Source organism: Poecilia reticulata, linkage group LG1 (assembly GCF_000633615.1).
Source record: "Poecilia reticulata strain Guanapo linkage group LG1, Guppy_female_1.0+MT, whole genome shotgun sequence".
Classification (NCBI taxonomy): Eukaryota; Metazoa; Chordata; class Actinopteri; order Cyprinodontiformes; family Poeciliidae; genus Poecilia; species Poecilia reticulata.
Window position 1 is genome coordinate 1554403 of NC_024331.1, and position 18908 is coordinate 1573310.

General features: G+C 41.1%; 2 protein-coding genes across 2 annotated transcripts; both read left to right on the forward strand.

Annotated features, from left to right (window-relative positions):
* Positions 1-447: 447 nt before the first annotated feature.
* palb2 (partner and localizer of BRCA2) lies at positions 448-11524 on the forward strand. The gene is made up of 12 exons (XM_008404549.2): positions 448-923; positions 999-1058; positions 2146-2305; positions 2423-3784; positions 5000-6345; positions 6450-6602; positions 7575-7657; positions 7880-8029; positions 8102-8218; positions 10588-10675; positions 10756-10949; positions 11042-11524. The coding sequence occupies exons 1-12, from the start codon at positions 846-848 to the stop codon at positions 11289-11291; spliced, it is 4041 nt and encodes a 1346-aa protein (XP_008402771.1). The 5' UTR covers positions 448-845; the 3' UTR covers positions 11292-11524.
* A 1579-nt stretch (positions 11525-13103) lies between these two features.
* On the forward strand, positions 13104-18463 carry plk1 (polo-like kinase 1 (Drosophila)). The gene is made up of 11 exons (XM_008404535.2): positions 13104-13823; positions 14041-14209; positions 14776-14920; positions 15036-15129; positions 15206-15431; positions 15530-15572; positions 15963-16060; positions 16144-16221; positions 17047-17201; positions 17354-17536; positions 17641-18463. Exons 1-11 carry the CDS (start codon positions 13461-13463, stop codon positions 17833-17835), a joined length of 1749 nt encoding a protein of 582 aa, XP_008402757.1. The 5' UTR covers positions 13104-13460; the 3' UTR covers positions 17836-18463.
* The last annotated feature ends 445 nt before the right edge of the window (positions 18464-18908 follow it).

Sequence of the window (18908 nt, forward strand, 5' to 3'; positions counted from 1 at the left end):
AACGACAGACAGTTAAAGTTGCAGCACAAATGGTGTGCAAGTCAGACTCTGTTCCAAAGGTTTGATGTATGTCACGCTGTGAGAACGCTACGTTGAGGCATTAGAAGCAAAAGGTTCTGCAGTTTCATAGGGGGTCGCTAGAGGGAGCTGTAGCTCCTACTAGAAAAGTCGTAGCACCACCAAGAAAATATCAGATTATTTTCTTTTTCATCGCAGTTAATATTTTTATTATGTGTTTGTTGTGGCATTTTTCTTGCAAATCACAACTAAAAAAAAAAAACAGTGATTGTTGTTGAGTCAAAAAAATATCATCTCACAAGAGGAAATGAACTTATAAGCCTATTTCCCTTTTTTATTATTTGTATTGTTTGTATTTGTATTGTGATTTAGTTAAGCATGCATAGAGGGGCGTAAGGTGTAGTGCGCATGTTGGCAACTGGCTTACGTCTTACGCATATGACGCCGATCGAGTCATCTTGACTCCATTCCTGATGCCTGTCTGAGTAGCGGGAAATTAGAAGTAAATCAATACCTGGCTAATCGAACAGTGAAGTAAACCTTCATAAACAAGCCGATGGCAGAGTTCAAATTGAACTCTTAACTTTGACATGGCGTAATCGGCAAGTTTACTTTTATATGCCTTTGTCTGTAGGCATATTTAATTGTTGCTGACGGTTGTTTAAGTTAATGTTCGTAACGAAAGTAACACTTTGCCGTTAGCTTGTTATTTACCCTAACGGCGTAGATAAGTATAATTAGAATATGTTTATAGCCGAATAACACCGTGACAAATAAGCGTTAGCTGCTGGTATGTACGGTGTTTGTCAGGTTGTTTGTTGAGGAGGATGGATGCCAATATTGGTAATATTTTGCACAGTGAGGAACAGCTGAGAAACACACTGCAATGTGATGACAAGGAAAAGGTAACTTAACATTCTCTTCACACTCGAGTTAAATGATATTCTGCTACATTACTCATTTGTATCATTCCTTCTCAGCTTCGTAGAAAACTGGCACATTTACAAAGGGAGTATCTCAAGACAGCCCAGAGACTAAAGGTGAGACGCGTATTCTCTTACTACACTTTTAAAAAATGTAACAGAAATCAGAAATAAATATGAAAGTGACATCACTCTTTCAATAATGCAGTGCCTTGCAAAAGTATTTTTTTTAATTCACATTTTGTTTCATACCGGCGAGATGCGGGGTCACCCTGGACAGGTTGCCAATTAATTGCAGGGCAAAACAGTGACAAACACACTCCACACTCACACCTAAGGATAATTTAGACAGTCATTTCTTTGGACTTTCAGAGTACATAAAGGACCGTTTTGCTGCAAGGCAACAGTGCTAAAAACTGTGCCATTTTACAGACCAGATAATTCATTTGATAGAATATTCAACATATAAAATGTTCACTGAACTACCGATGCAGAGCTGCACGGCATTCTGGGGGATGTCAACAGAGGAAAGGTCTTAGCTGCTCAACCTCGCAAGGTTGGTAGCATCAACAACAAATGATGATGCCACCACTCTTTGGTTACCTAGCAACAACTTGTTGGACTTGTGCAGCAGCAGTTTCAGGTTTCACCACCCTCATAACTGCATGAGACGGTTAGTTGCACTGCACATTGCGTAGGGATATTGGAGTAAAGGAGCTGAATATTATCATGACACTTAAAATTGGTGATGTTCTGTGATCCGTTTTTTTTTTTTTTGTCTAATTGGATGATTTTTTTAGACAAGAAAAGTTATTAAATGGTGAATCAGAATACATTTTTCTAATAAATTTTATTAGCAAAAATAATACAGAATTTTTGTGGTTAAAACAGAAAGCAATGAAACCAGGCCTGTATGAAACAGATTTTGATTTTAACATTTAATCAAACTTTCTATCATTTCTTTTCACGCACAAAATGAAGAACTAATTGAAGTTGTTTGAATAAGAGGTAGTGTGAGAACATGTCTTTAGCATTTCAATAAACACAAACTCCAGTTCGAAGTAGATGGCAGCGAAAAACAATGTTTGTTGGACAGATGCTAAGCACTCTGATACAAGTGTGATGGGGCAAAAATGTCAAATGTCAGCTATGAGACACAATGGAGGAAAAGTTTTGTCTTGAACTCATGTTGGTTCTCACGCAGCGTGCCGAGTGTGTGGATGCGTTGAAGAGGCATGTGAAAAACAGGATTTCTCTGCAGAAAGACCAGAACAATCCAGAGATTACATCTAATGCCTGCATTACCCCCTCCTCATTCACATTTAACACAAACGATACAACTCCAGGTTTACTACAGTGTCAAGGTAAGTCTGACTCAATGCTATATGAAATCTCTCATTTTACACTCCTGTAATTTCATTGGCATTGCAGCTAACCCTGTACCGAAATGAACTGATGAGTACTAATCTGATGTTTATCAGGTGCAGTAGAATCCAGTACAATCAGGAGACAACAAGCAACACGAATCTCGCTTTCTGGAGATCGGACTTCCTCCAAAACCCCAGATCTCAGTAGTGACGTCGCTGGCAGCCACAGACCCAGCCCGGCCTTGCGCCTGCGGTCGAGACGCAGCCGCTTGCGCTGGGAAAAGAGGAGTGCCAACGCTTCCGAAGGCTCAGACAACAGCCAGCAACAGCAGGAGCTGACAGGAAACACAAGACCTGGAGATGAAGAGCAGACGATCAAAGACGAAGATGTCTTCATTGAAAGTGAGGAGCTTTCAATGAAGAAAGCTGATCCAGAATCTGAGTCCCCCTCTCTGCTACTCACACATTGGAGCACGCAAGAACACACCAAACCTGGGGACAAAACAGGAAATGGGAACCAAAGATCCCAGGAAGAAACAGGGAAAAAAATTGGTCCAGAAGTTGATGGAAAATGCGGTAGACCTGATTTGACAACAGAGAGTAGAGGACAAAATGCTAGAGAAAACAGTTTAATAAATAAGATGGGAGAAGATAGTGTCAGTCAAAGCCAAGTGAGAAAACCAGTGTCATGTGAAGAGGGCAGCCATGATGGAGCCCAGATGACAGCAACTGAAAAACATGAGGACTCTGTAGAAATAATAGAGGAAAATAATCGGACCACAGCAGACGAGAACGCTGTAAGTCTCCTAGACTCCTGCACATTAGTGGAAGGACTTCTTTTCCCTGTAGAGTACTACATTAGAACCACAAGGCACATGACGCTATCCCAGACCCAGCCAGATGTGCAGGCTGTCATAATGTCCCAGCTGAGTGCAGGGCGACAACACAGGAGTCGAGGCCGCAGCAGGAGAGCGAACCAGGACGTACAGAGGTCAGACCGGCACACTCAGACGGATTCACCCTCTTCCACAAGTCCGTACACATCTGTGGATTCTCTGAATCCATCCAACACTTCCAAAGATTGTTCCCAGAGTTCCAGTGACTTTTCTGCCTCTGCCATTTCGGAAGCTCCTGTTTTGCTTCGGGGCCCCAGCGTCCGTCCACCCAAAGGGACTAGGAGAGGCAGAGGCAGGGGAAGACCTCCGAGACAACAGCTTCTTAAAGAAGGATGTAGCCTGACCTCAGGAGGTCTCCAGCCTCCCCTCAGTCCTGCAACATCTACCCAGTCGATCCATCAAGCCGATGAGACAAACACCGAGCCAGTGTTATTCCAGCAGACTCCCACCCACAGCTGTCCAGCCCAACCTTCTTCTTCAGTCAGTGGAACTCCAGCTGGTTTTACTGCTGAACACCAGGAGAAAGTCTATCCTATCTTTCGGAAGAGCAGCACCAGCAGACCCCAACAGAGGAACACAGGTAGACCTAGGGTACACACACATTCTGACCTGGGGTACACACACATTCTGGTTCTGCAGACTGATAGTATTTTACTGAAGTAAAATTATTTGGCTGTGTTATTTTTAAGATTTTTGCTGATATAAGTAAGATATCAATCCTCTAATATTAATTTATCTTTCTAAGTCTGGTGTGCCCAAAGTCGGTCCTCGAGGGCTGGCATCCTGCATGTTTTAGTTCTCCCTGGTTTAACGCACCTGGATCAAATGATGGCTCGTTAGAAGGCCTAAGAGGAACATTGACTTGCTGAAAAGTTTGTTACTACCACCAGGGAGAGAACTAAAATATGCAGGATGCCGGCCCTCGAGGACCGACTTTGGGGACCACTGTCTAAGTAGAACACTGGTGGTATTCCTTCGGAAACTCCATATCAGTGTAAATGTTGTTTTCCCTTTCTTTTCTGCATTGCCAAATAATGTGCATTACTAGAGGGAAGAAATGTCAAATCCAGCTATTTTCATCATGAGAGCTTATTCAGAAATGAAGCTTAAGTAGACAATGTATTGAAATGGGAATCTGTGATTATTGGGGGTATTTTTTTGCCGTAATTCGAAAGCTACTAAAATCGATAGTACCCACACAGGCGCACCCACTAGAAGGAAACAAACACACCCAGTACAACACTTTCATTCTATTGGCTGAGAGGTTGCCAGGTGACTGTACTTTTGTGTTCCAAGCTCCAGCAGAAAATGGTTTGCAAGAGGAGATTTGATCCGAGCAGAGACGAGTTGTGAGCGTGAGGAGAAAGGTTTGAGAGAGCACAGTGAATATTTGAAAGAGAGCAGAGGTTTTGAGTTCAAGCATTACAAGTTTTGAGAAGACATGAAGTCCTGCTTCAGACTGAAAGTGTGTGCTCTCGAATTATGGCAGAAAGATTTCCCCCATAAGAGGCTTCCTAAAAACACGAAGGATAACATGTATTATATGTTATATTTTTCTCCATATTGACCTTTGACCTCTGTCTGCTGTGGTTCAAGCTGGATTTTTAAATGTTGGAACACTTTTCAACATCTGACAGTTGAGTGTCTTCATGCCCTGGTCAAATGTAGACACTCAACTCTGTTTTAGTCAAGCTGTCCTCATTAATTACGATCATCATTTTATTTTAACATGATTGTTTTTTTTGTTTTCTTAATTTCATAATCTATTTTTTCTTCTTTAACTTGTGTCCTGCAGAGTCATCAGACTCTCAGGCTCTTCTCCTGCCCTGCTCCTCCTCCTCCTCCTCCTCCTCTTCATCGTCTCAGACAGCTCAGCTTTCTCTTCCCTCTTTGATCAGCCGCCTGAAGAGCCTGGACATCCAGCAAGATTTTCACCTCCCTGACGATCAGTTTGCCTCCTTGAAGCTGCACAAGCTCCGTCAAGTTGCCGTGGAATCAACCCCGTCACACAACACACGCAGACGCTCCAGCTGCCGGCGCAGCGCCGTCGGTCTGCTGATGCCCTGTTCCCACTCGCTCAGTTCCACATCTGCCATCAGAAATTCTACCCATCCAAACAAGAGCGAGCGAACATCTCCACAGCAGACACAACGCACAGTTACAGATAATTTGACAGGCACGTGGTTAAATGAAGAGCTTTGTAACCCAAGTATTCCAGAAACAAATGCAGAGCTCAGTGCGGATGCTCTCAACACCTCAGCAGAAGCTGTTTCAGTGGTGCAAGGGTTTACTGAAGAGCTTGAAGCTGGAACTGAAAACTGGGCTGCCCTCAGCATTACATGTACATCTATAAGCACAGATGAACCACAGGGTCTGGTGAACCGAACACCACGCAAAGAAAATGATGTTCAACTTTCAGATGAGCCAGAAGTTGAGCATTCTGAACATGAAAAGCAACCCTCTTTAGAAGAGCTCGGACTCGTAGACGAACGCATCACTCGGATGCTTTCCTTTGATTTCTCTGAAAGTAAAGCAGCAGAGGAGGCTCCGGCCAGCTGCACTAAGGACCCTGCAGCAAACCCTCCTGTAAATAACCCAAACCCACAGTATCCTGCAGAAGATTTTGCAGAACCTACTAAAACGGACTCTTCTGAGGACGGAGCGATTAAAAGTAACGCCTCTCAGTTCTTATTTAAGTCTCCTCTGGATGCAGTGGGGTGCCCCTGTACAGGCCTGCCATCCGTCTACCATCCGTCACCCACTTTAGCTTCCAGTCCGGTCCTGCCCTCCCTGGGAATCACCCCTAATGCTGCTCGCCTGCGCTCTAACTCCTCTCCCTCTGCTTCTCCTCTCTGCCTGCCTCCGTTTCCCAGCTCGTCCACCCAGGATCTGTCTCCTATGGATCTTTGTCCTGGTGCATCCATCACCTCCCTCCCTTCCAGTCTTCCTCCTCCCTCTCTCTGCAGTCAGCTTCAGGATTTATTGGAGCATCTGGCTCCAAGAGATCAGGGTGACGTAGAGGAACCTGACGACTGCCCGACTCAGTCCAGGAACCAACTGCAAGGCTCGACTGTGGAAGTGGGAATAATGACGGACAGACCTGCAGAGAAGTTCTTACTGAGGTGCACACACACACTGGAGGTAAAATTTATTCTGTTACTTTGCTTTTTACTTCCTGAGTAAAAAAAGTGGGGGCATCCTCTTGAGCTGTGTTTTGTGGGGTAAGCAGTGTTTGTGCATGACAGGCGCCAGCAGGGGGCTCTCTGGTGGATGTGTGCTGTGTGTCGGACTCATCGGCCGGTGTGTGTGTCGCAGCAGCAGGAAAGTGGGCAGTGTGCCTGTGGAGCCAGACTTCAGAATGTAACTGGAGCCTCAAACACACCTGGACCTTCAGTGAGGTGACTTCTTCTGTTTGTTGTTTTCAGGTTTCTTATTTCACAATAAATGTCGTCTTCAATTCAATCACAGTTCATGTCCCAGGGATGTTTGTTTGGTGGCTCTTAATGTTTTCTTTATACCTTTTGTATCTTTTCCTTTCACTCAACTTTCCATTATTACACTTGGATACAGTAAGGTGGGGACCAGGGTCTGTGACGGGGGTATGATCGACTACCAGTCAAATTTATCAAGCTGCTTGATAAATTTGACCACCACTTGCATTTGGTTCAAATCATTCTTGGCATTTCTTATGTAAAATATGTTATTACATAACTGGTTAATTAGGAAAAAATGATTACACTGGAAACACATGTGTCTTTGCAGTGTTTCCCGTAGGGACCTTCCTGACTTTGAGGGCCAGATAGATTGATCAGCCCAATTTCTTTAATTTTGGGTGATCGACAATTGTTCGATGTTGCAACATATTTAAGAAAGACTCAAATTCAAACATTCTTTTTATTTAAATGCTTATTCTTCTCAGTGGTTTTTTTCTTAGAACTTCCATTCAGCTGCTTTTTATTTTTCGTGAAGAAAGAAAGAAGACTGAGAACCATCACTTTCCGTGTCCGAGCAAAACATAAAGGTGGACCTGGTGACCCGGACAAACAGAACAAAAGGCACAGAGGGGCCAGCAAAAGTACTGTTAATACCAGAATAAAACAGAAACATCCAAAAAGAACCTACTGCAAAATAAATAAGAGGAAACATGACAACCAGTGGCTCCTGTGACAGAAATGGCTTCTGACGGGATCTGGCTCTACTTACATAGGCTAATAAAATCAATATTAACTGTGAACTGCTTCAGTTGCTATATTTTTTTTTTTGCTGATTGAAACATTTTGTTGTAATTTAATGAACTGAAGAAATACAAAGTACTAAGAAAATCCTAAATATTTCTTGATTCAGACATGGAATATGTTTTGTGTTTGCAGCCTGTGATAAACGTGTTTCCAGTCCCAGACTCGGCCGGCCTGATATTAGTGTCTCTTGGTCAGCTGGAAATAAGACAGCTGAGGTAATGCTCTGTATTTTAATATTGTGATCTGAATTGTTGATAAAAAAAATTAAGCTACATTTGATATACCTCAGAGTATAACGGCACAACCAGCTTAGCTGCGTTTCAATGTGTAGTCAGACAAACCAGTGGGAAATTTCTGAGAAATACTCGGCCTTGACATAAAGGTGCTGATAAAGCGGTTTATCAGTTCATCAATATATAAACAGTTTGTTTTTGCAGACTGCTGTCCTGTTGCAGCCTCAGGCAGACGCTGATACTTGAGGACATCATCCAGGCAGTGGCTGGCTTATTCAACTCCAGAGTGGTTACCTCTTCCGACTCGGCCACAGGCTCTACTCTGCAGGTGTTTACCTTGTCAGACAGCACCAGGTAAGGAAGAGTCTGCCTCGTCTCTTGGCACTGATGTACAGGTTTGTTAGTTTCTGAACTTGTGTGTGTCAGTTTGCTGACTCCTCAGCCTCTCGTGTCTCCTGGTGTTTGTGTGAGCGCCCTCGCTCCAGTAGAGGGGCTTCCTGACGCTCTCATCGGTACAGATGAAGTAGGACATCTTTTCATCTGGTAAGTGATAGTAGAATCAAGCTTGGCCAAATCATGGTTTAAAGGATGAGCACCTAACACTGTGTGACCAATTTAAAAATCAACCATAATCGTTTTTTGGAATTGTAATTTTAATGCCAAACACTTCAATATAACACTCAGGTTTTTTTGTGCGTGCGTGTGTGTGTGTATACCATGTATTTAATACCTTGTGGGGACCATTTTCCTGACACATATTACGTAGTGGGGACCCACTGCTTCTTGTGGTGACCAAAGCCTGGGCCCCACAAAGGGAAATGCTGGTTTTGGGATGGGGGTCAGGTTTAGCACTACGGCATGAATTGAGTTTTGGTTAGGGTTAGGAATGTAATGGTGAGGGTTAGGTTTAGGGTTAGGCTGTAGAAATGAATGGAAGTCAGTGGAAAGTCCCCACAAAGATTTTTCATTCTTTTCTTTGTGTGTTTTTCCATTTTCCATTCTTGTTTGTGTCATTCCTTCCTTTCACTCTTTTCTACCTTTTCTACCTTCCATATTTCCAGTTTCTTTTCTTTCCCTTCCCATACCCCAGAGTAGAAAGTTCAGGTGAAATTTGTGAACTTCTTGAATATGCAGTATTTTGAAATATCTGAAAATGACTGAGAATTCTGGAAAGTTGAGTTTGGAAAGCTTGGCATGTTGTGTAGGAACTTCTAAACTGATGGGATCATTGCAGTTTTTCTCAGTCACTTTGGTGCATTTCTCAGAACAGAATTGAAATTCTCCAAACTACTCGTTCAATCTTCAAATCATTGTGTCGCTGGTTCACATCAAAAAATCAGTTTCTTACGTCTTTCAACAAGTTGCAAATGCTTTTGTACATCATGCAAATGATTATGTACACGTATCTGCTTTTTCCTACATTTTCAGTTGCTGGTCTCATATTGATCAAAATTTATTATACGAGTCTCTGTTGAATCGTCTCGAACTCTACAACATTTAAGCATAACTTTGTGTAAGTTTTAACATGAAATTTGCTTTATCAGGTTCTCATAATATATCAAACATATTTCTATACATTACCATTAGACATTTTTCTAAATCTGTCCTGAATCTGTTCATCTCATGAACCATCAGCTGGCAAATAAATAGTGTATGTAGCGAGAGTACAACACGATGTTACGTTTAAATGACAATGGAAGGACAAGGAGTTGGAGAAGAAGAAGAAGAAGAGGAGTGAGGAGGCGGAACAGAGGAAGAGACAGAAGAGGCTGAGGACATAATGCAGACATAATTTCCATCAGGTAATGATGTTGATGGAGCTCCTCTCACACTTCTCTTCATTCCTTATCTCCATTGAAGATTTTTTTGATAGCATGGAGATGGAAAGTAGAGGAAGACTGAACTGTAATTCCTGCCACACTGAAGTAGCAAGAAGAAAAAATATCAATGCCCTTAAGGAAAACGGTCCATTTCCTTAAGGGCATTGATATTTTTTCCTCTTGCTACTTTAGATTTTTTTTTCTTTGTGCTCTGCTTTCTGTATCACAATGACATGGTCTGTCAATAAATTGCAGTAAAGTCAAATAAGTGAATCTTGTCCAGTCTCTTCCCATTGATCTCCCACAATTATAATTTACAAAGTTTGTCTTTGCAACATTCATCACAACAGAACATCCCACTGTTCTATGGACAACATGACTAATCAATTTGACTGTCTGGTCCGTACACAATGAAACAAGAACTTGTTCTGAGGCACTGATATGATCTTTGATGCAAATATTTAATTTTGAGAGATGAAAGAAGGATTTCGAGGAGGAAATTAGGTTTTGCCGATAATCCATGTTGTTTTGCTGTTTGTACAAATCATTTTGAGAATTGTACTTACCATTTGACAAATGTCAAAAATGATATGAGAAATCCACCAAAGCAATTGAGAAAAACTGTAATAATAAAAGCAAACTGGGTCTGCACTGGAGGAGCTGCAGAGCTTCACAGCTCATGCAGAAGAACATATTAATAGGACTATGACTTTCAAAACGTTATGTGATTTGTCAAAGTAACACTGCACATCATCACCCTGTCGCAACTGAGACACTTGACGGTGGCAGCATCATGCTGTAGAGTAATGCTTATAGAATGGGGGGAAAAAGCTGGGCAGTTTATGTAAAGATTCATGGAGATAGTAACAGAGCAATCCTGGAAAAAAAGTTTTGGAGGCTGAAATGTCTTCAGACTGAGGTGAAGGTTGACCTCCTAGCAGGATAACAAGCCTAGACATACAAAACGGGGTCCGTTTGATGGTTCAGATGAAAGTCTGATCCTAAATCCAATTGAGCATCTGTGGCAAGGCGTTTTCCATACAAGTTTACTGACTTTGAGCTAATCCATTGTCTGTCATTTGCTTGTTGAAGGAATTTAAAGAGTGGCCATCTGCTGAGCAGAGTGCTGCTTGAAGACAGTTTATCCAACACAGCCTGTCTCAAAGGTTACTCCTACTGTGTAAGTAGCCAGCAACTCTTGAAATGATTGTGTCACTTAAATCCTGGGTGGTAACTTTCTGTGTGTTTGATGTTGTGCAGGGAGTGCTGTTGGTCCTGCTGCAACATCAGTTTCTAAGCTCCCTGGACCAAGAAGAGAAAAAGACAAGAGAGAAATGCTTTCTTTCAGAGGAGAGGTCGAAGCCAGCTCTGTTCTCTTTAGTCGGCATCAACCCTCTCAGTGGAAAATCTGTCTTATCTACTTGGCTGTATCCTCCGGATGGCTGGACTGGCAGGTGAGATGAAGTCATACAGAGAACAAGACTTGTGTAAGTTTGTTTATTACACATCCAGGTAATGCACACCTCTTCTTCCTTTGCCCTGCAAGGCTTTGTGAAGTGGACGTTAACCGCTGCAGCGTGGTGGGCCTGAGTCAGAGCGGCTGCGTCTGTGTGTGGGAGCTCGGAGAAGGGGGGACGTCCCAAATGATGGAGGCTCAGGAGGATGGGTACTGGCAACTGGCTCGATGGGGGCACGAGGACACCCTGGTGATCGGGCATCAGAACGGAGACGTCTCTTTACATCCCTACGGCGTGAGGCCAACTAAGAAAGGTGCTAAAGCTGATGCTGTAAACTGAGAACATCCCATAAGCAGCAAGAGGAAGCTCTTGTTTTTACTGTCTATATAAAACACAGTAAACCAGTTTGACTGAAGATCCTTTTAAAGCTCTGTCCCATGTTAATTTTAGTACAGCTGCTGTTTTAACTGTTTTTTTTTTATTTTGTGGATAAAAATTGCTATATAAAAAGGAACAAAAAAGAACTGTTAGTTTGTGTTAAAATTTCTATTAAACATTTTGATGTTTTATTGTTTAGTGTCTGTTTTCCTCTTCATTTCCAAACAAGATTGTCAGTAAAATTTAAATAATGCTTTAACACATAAATTAAAGGTGTAAAGTCACTTAATATGAAGATTAGTAGCTGTCTGGCCCTTTAGCTTCTGCACAACAATTTTCATTTTTCCCACAACTCCAAAGCAGTCAAGATGAAAGATGGCTTATAATCATCACTCGTTCTCAGTTTTTGTGCCCCTGGTGGCTTTATTTTTGAGGTGACAGACATAAAATGGACATAGAAGCATTGAATGAGTGGCAGTGGGAACTGAACCCAGGATGGCTGTAATCTGGGCTGACAGCTGTGGTGGATCCACTCTGCCCACTGACCAATGTCCTCAGTCTTGGTTTCATTTTTTCATTCCTTTTCTGTATAATCTGATCAGTAGGGACCTGGACATGTTTAAGAATATATTTCTAATACATAAAATTTATTATATATATATATATATAATTTTATTGATATTATTGATTTTATTGGAGCATTTTTGAGATATCAAAATCTCCAATCAATAATCCATTATTAGGTAGAACATTAGTAGTTACACCTAGGGAAATTTGCAGCAGCATTCTGTTAGGTAGAGCAGAAAACACTATTGTATATTCTCCTGGTGTAGCAAGCAAATTAAATTTGCATTTTAAAAAATCATTGTAAGAAACGAGATTCCCTTCATCGTAATGCTTAGCCAGTGCAATTCCATGTTCCATCCAGTTTTCATTAAAAAGTAATTTATTCTTAGATAAAATATTCCCATTATTCTAAATATAACAACTAGTAGGAGAAAAGTTATGTTTGTAAATGGGTCTCTAGGCCAGAAGAGCTTGTTTATGGAAAGAAGAATAACTTTTCTGGTAAACTTTTCCAACTTTCCCTTTCCCAAGTACACTTGTGTTGTGCAACCATTTTCCCTTCCGTGCAACACCCATGTCCATTTACCGGTTCCGGGACCTAAGAGTAATTACATTCAGAAATAATGAGATATAAAACAGGCTGTAATGCCGAAAATGATTAAATGTTACAAGTCATACAGAAGTAATAATGGAACAGATACAGAGTGTCATTACCGACCAGCGCTGAGTGAAGCACAGCAAGTGAAGCAAAGATTGGGACTGTCGCTAGTCTTATATGTTATGGTTATGTAAGCATGCAGCATTGTGTATGTGAGCAGATAAAATAGATCAAAGACGGAATCATATATAACACTTGGATATATGATTTGGAATTGGGTTTTAAAAGAGTTTTATTATTATGGGTGAAATATCTTGGCAAAAATATTTTTCATTGTACAATAAAATTGTTATCCTTTTTTTGAAAGATACTCTTTTTTTTAAAGCTTCGTGTTTTAAATCACGATTCAAACCACACCATGCTTAAATAAATCCCATTTATACTCAATTTCCCTTCACCTCCTTGTTCAGGAAACCATAAGCAACCAACAGGATTGTGATGACCCAATCACGACGGCGATGTAGCTTTCTCGTTTAGCGATAGGCTATTTTCACATAGAAGTCCCACGATGCATTGCTGCAACGCCCTACAATTCAAATCCTGTGGGCCAATCAGAGAGTGCGACAACGACAGAGGCAGCAATTTAAACTTGTACAGAAAACTGTTGTCATAAGGCTGGAGAGAACAATCGAGTAACTACCGTCGGGCAGGTCTGGCGAATTATTTAATGATTTTTTTAAAGTTTGCTTTTCATGCGTCGTTGTTTTAATGGTTAATGTTGTCTTAATGAACACTTGCACAAAAAGGGCGTTAGTTTTGATTTAAACACGAATGCAAGCGGAAGGAAGCTAGCTTGCCAGGTTAAACTAGCGTCGGTTGAGTTGAGGCTAACTTTAATTGCTTCGTTGAACCGCTTAAGTGGTTTATTTCTTTAAAAAACAACCGAAAAGCTTCCTTAAACCAAAATGAGTGCTGGTGTTGCGAAGCCAGCTCCCACGTCTGCACTTTCCGATCCGAAGTCGGCGCCTCTCAAAGAGATCCCAGACATCTTGGTTGACCCCCGCACCACGAAGAGATACACGAGAGGAAGATTTCTGGGGAAGGGGGGCTTCGCCAAATGCTACGAAATCACAGATGTTGAGACGAAGCAGGTATTCGCTGGGAAAATTGTGCCGAAATCTCTGATCCTGAAGCAGCACCAAAGGGAAAAGATGACGTCTGAAATCGCCATTCACAAGAGCCTTAATCATCCGAACATTGTTGGCTTCCACGGCTTCTTTGAGGACGACGACTTCGTCTTTGTGGTCCTGGAAATCTGCAGGAGAAGGGTAAGTGTAATTATAAAACGATCAATGATTACCAAGCCTCTGTATTTTAAGCGGAAATAAATTACCATGTATTTCTACTTTAAACACCCAAATTTGTGTTATGGCAGTTTAACCCAGACAGTTTATTCAAATATTACTGGAGGGCCTCCAGGTTTACGGTTTAGTCAACTGGAATACGTTTTTTTAAAATGTGTTTATTAAAACCTTCTTTTTTCAGTCTCTGTTGGAGCTGCACAAGCGGCGTAAGGCTGTCACAGAGCCAGAGGCCCGGTACTACATGACCCAGCTGCTGAAGGGAGTCCATTACCTGCACAACAACAGAGTCATTCACAGAGACCTGAAGCTGGGGAACATCTTCCTCAATGACGAGATGGAGGTTAAGATAGGTACTTAGCCATAATATGCTTATATAAAACTTTTAATTTCTGTAGAAAACATTATGGGAATATATTTGTATCTATATAGCACATATTCAGCAACAAGGCAATTCAAAAAGTGCTTTACATGAATTAAAAGGGAAATGCAAACAAAATAACAAACCAGAGAGAACATTTCTTTGATTTGTCTTTGCAAGACCTATGTGGATTTCAGAAAAATTGGCCAACAAGATAAAATGTAATTTAGAGAAGAGCAGATGGATCTGGAATGATCAGTTCTCATGATCACTAATGGTCTGTAATCATTTCAAGTTAAGTTGTTGCTTCATCACTCTTTACTTGTGCAGAAAATGCAATGGTATGAGCTGAGTCTTATCAGTCAGCCCCACCATGCATGAACCTGCAATGCATCACAATACATCTAAAGACAGATCTTTCAATAGTAATCCATGTTTTATTACATGTTGTTTATTCAGATGAAAAATGCACCACTCCATTGCATCTTTTGGACACTTTTTTTGTCCTTAATATGTTGAAGTTTTAACATTTAAAACATTCCATTTTTTTTTTTCTAGGGGACTTTGGTTTGGCTACTAAGATCGAGTTTGACGGCGAACGGAAGAAGACGTTGTGCGGAACGCCCAACTACATAGCGCCTGAAGTTCTCTGTAAAAAAGGCCACAGTTACGAAGTGGACGTCTGGTCACTGGGATGCATACTGTAAGTTTGGAAATGCAGTATGGAACATAGTTTTGGAACCAAGTTGGTCAAGATCATTATGCTGACACCAGGTAACGATCCAGTGCAGTAACCTGTCCTCTGTCTGCTCTCTCAGGTACACTCTGTTGGTGGGTAAGCCCCCGTTTGAAACGTCCTGTCTGAAGGAAACCTACAGTCGCATCAAGAAAAACAGCTACGTCATCCCCTGGGTAAGATTGCTGTGTTTATGCTGCTTTGTGGAACATATTGAACAGGTTTAGTTTAAACCTCCTGGACTGTATACAGCACATCAACCCCGCCGCAGCGTCGCTAATCAAGAGGATGCTGCACGCCGATCCTGCTCAGAGGCCCACCATCACTCAGCTGCAAGAGGACGAGTTCCTCACGTCAGGCTACATCCCGCTGCGCCTGCCCACCACATGCCTCACTGTGCCCCCACGCTTCTCCATTGCCCCCTCCACCACTGCAGAGCTTGGCCAACGACGTCCCCTCTCTGCTTTGAACAACAAAGGTAATGAGTCTCTCCTCTCTAGGCCATATCAGGCCTCGGGTCTGAACGATGCGTTTAGTAGGTCTGATTCTTGATAAATATTGCTGTTTTGTTTTTAGGTGGGACAGAGAAGATGGAGGTGAAAGACGATGCTTTGCCGAAGTAAGATGAGATATTTTCTGCAAGTCTGGGTTCAAGTTTTTCATTTTTACTTGTAGCCATCAGGTTTCACAATGCCCAAGTCTCTTCTAATTTATATTTGTAGGTTATTTATTAATATATTGCATGTCATTGCTTGTTATTTATTTGTTTATATCTAGGAATTTTGAACTTATCACTCTTAGGTCTATATCACAATACACCTAAAAGGCAGATCTTTCAATAGTAATCCATGTTTTATTTATATAATATATAATTACAAACTTTGTGTTTATTCCCTAAGATGGAGTAGCTTTCAACAAATAAGCAATATAAAGTATATTCTATTCCAAGTTGTCTGTTTTCCATCTGTTGTAGAGATATAAACCATTCTGACTTGTATTCTGTTTGCAGAGAGATTGAGCCGTCAGAGAACCACCTGAAAGACATGCTGCAGCAGCTCAACAGCATCATGGCCTCCAAGCCAGCAGAGAAGGCATTCATCCGGCAAGGTCGGTTTGTTTTTCAGTTTTTCTTGACTGTTTGTGTCAAGTTGGAAAAGATCAGCTTAGAAAAGTTTGGTTTATCTTTTCAGAGGAAGCAGAGGATCCTGCATGCATTCCCATTTTCTGGATCAGCAAATGGGTTGACTACTCAGACAAATACGGGCTGGGTAAGTATTAGAAACATTCAAAAAGTGAGAATGCAAGACATCTGACTCACAAACATCAATTAAGCTCTTTAATAGGACTATGAAGGGATCTGCAGAAAGCCATGAAGTGTGGCATTTGATTTTTATTCATTTTTAAGTTTGGGTGTGTTTGCAAAGAGCTTCTGTGCATGAGAAAAACTTGACTTGCAAGGTGTATTCCTTGTCTCGCCATGTAAGAGATACAAATCTGAAATTTTCAATCAAAGACGAGATATCCCACTGGCAGCAGCTTGTAAATGATTTTTAGTCTAATTGTAAATGGTTTAAAATGTTGGAATAATATATTTTTATTTTTGCCTGCTTCCTTCAAGTGACATGCTTGGAGTGACTGACACAACATGATGTCTACTGATGATCATTCTATAAATCTGTTACTAATTGGGCTACATAGTCATTAACTAAGTTTTAAATATCCCTTCAGTTCATCTTAAGGTGTAAATGTTCACATGTGGGCTTAGACTGAAACTCCACCTGTCTGGAATACAAACTGAGTTGTTTTCATAAAACTAAAGTCTTGAGTTTTATTATAGATCTTGGTATTGTATATTAACTGAGCTGAAATGTCTTTCACTGGTTGGTTGATTTGGGATAAAATCATTTGGTTTCAATTCAGTTAAAATTTCACTACATGTCTGATTTGTCTCCTGTGTGATAATTGAGATTGGTTTCTGTCCAATCAAATCTTTATTTTATGCCCCAACAATGTTTAGGAAAAAAATTAAGATTTTTTTGAAAAGAAAGAAAAGGAAAACATCCTCATTAAAGTGTTTAAATGCCTGTTTACAGGCTACCAGCTGTGTGACAACAGTGTGGGTGTTCTGTTCAACGATTACACTCGCCTCATCATGTATGCGGACGGAGACAGCCTGCAGTACATCGACAAGATGGCTGCCGAGTCCTACATGAGCGTCCGCTCGTTCCCCGCTACTCTCAACAAGAAGGTCAGTATTCACCTCCCTCAGCTCCTGGTTGAGCTCATTTTCTGCTCTGGATAAAAGTTAAACAATTCTCTAACAGTCTTTAGGGAAGCTTAAATATCATCTTTAGTACTAGATACATTTGTCTTTTTTTAAAATTATTTTATTTTTTTTAGATAACATTGCTTAAGTACTTCCGTAACTACATGAGCGAGCACCTGCTGAAGGCCGGCGCCAATGTGGCGCGGCGGGAAGGGGACGAGCTGGCGCGGCTGCCGTACCTCTCGCTGTGGTTTAGAACAAAAAGCGCCATCGTCCTGCACCTCAGCAACGGCACGGTCCAGATCAACTTCTTCCAGGTTAGACTTGACCCGCATCGCTCCCTCTCCTGCTGTCCGTCCTCAACCTCACCACGCTCCATGCTCAAGCCATTATCTGTTTTGGTTTTTTTGTCTTGTTTTAGGACCACACTAAACTGATCCTCTGCCCGCTGATGGCTGCTGTGACCTACATTGACGAGAAGCGGGACTTCCGCACCTACAAGCTGTCTTTGCTGGAGGAGTTTGGCTGCTGCAGGGAGCTGGCTAGCCGCATGCGCTACGCCAAGCTCATGGTGGAGAAACTGCTGGACAGCAAGTCCTCTTCTGCTGCACATTAGATGAGTTTTTCTCCAATCAGTCTGTCAATGCCTCAATACTTAATTTTTCTTTTTTATTTTATTTAATTTTTTTCAAGGCAGGCGGTGCTACTTCTCTTCCTAAAATGACCCATACCATGAAAACCCTTTCATATGACAAAACATAATTTCATCTTCCCGTTTTAAATATTTCTGCTGTTTAATAGTTGCTTTCACTCTAACCTTGACTTTGCTGATAAAGCCTTTAAACAACCACAGCTGCTGTACTGGAATCAGCGCTGTGGATAATCTTGTATATTCAACCAAGTTGTGGAAGTAAAGGTGAAAATTTATGTTAAAATACATGATTTCTACTTGTGCACTGTTGTCTTTCATGGAATGCTACAGAGGTGGGAAACACGTTGGACTCGGGTGGATTTAAAAACGGCTTCTCTGGTCTGCTTCTCTTGTTTCAATTTGTTTTCTGTGTCGAGGATTAGACCATGTTAATATGTCTTCATCATGTACATTCTTGTTTGTTTTTCTTATTTTTAAGTTCTAGATGTGAGTCGTCAATTAGATAAAATTGTACATATTGCTGAGTATGCATACATATTTTAGAGATGGTATAACTGCCCAAGTTTAAATAAAGATTCTTCTCAAGTGGTCATTCTGAATTTTAAATGCAGGTTTTGGTATGTGTGAACAGTCCCAGTGTGTTTTTAAATGTATATGTTAAAATCAACCAGTTCTTCTCAGAAGGAAATTTTGCACAAATTAGGAAATCAGTCTCATGAAGAGGATGGTCAGCATTCATCATTTTCTTGATCATATGAAGAATTCTTCTTTGCATCGTCATATCCAGAGGTTCCACAGTCGTCCCAGTACAGAACCAAGCATCTTTATCAGGCTATTGCTTTTTAAATGTTTTTAAAATTGGGCAACCATTGTTATCTGTATTGTTTGAGTGTCAAATTGAAACACATTTTCCACACAATTATTTCATATTTCAATCCTAAAATCTCATTTTTACATGCGAATTGAAAAACGGGACAAAACCTAAATTTCTGTGCATTTATTGACTTGTGTTTATGAATTTAAATGACTATTCATGT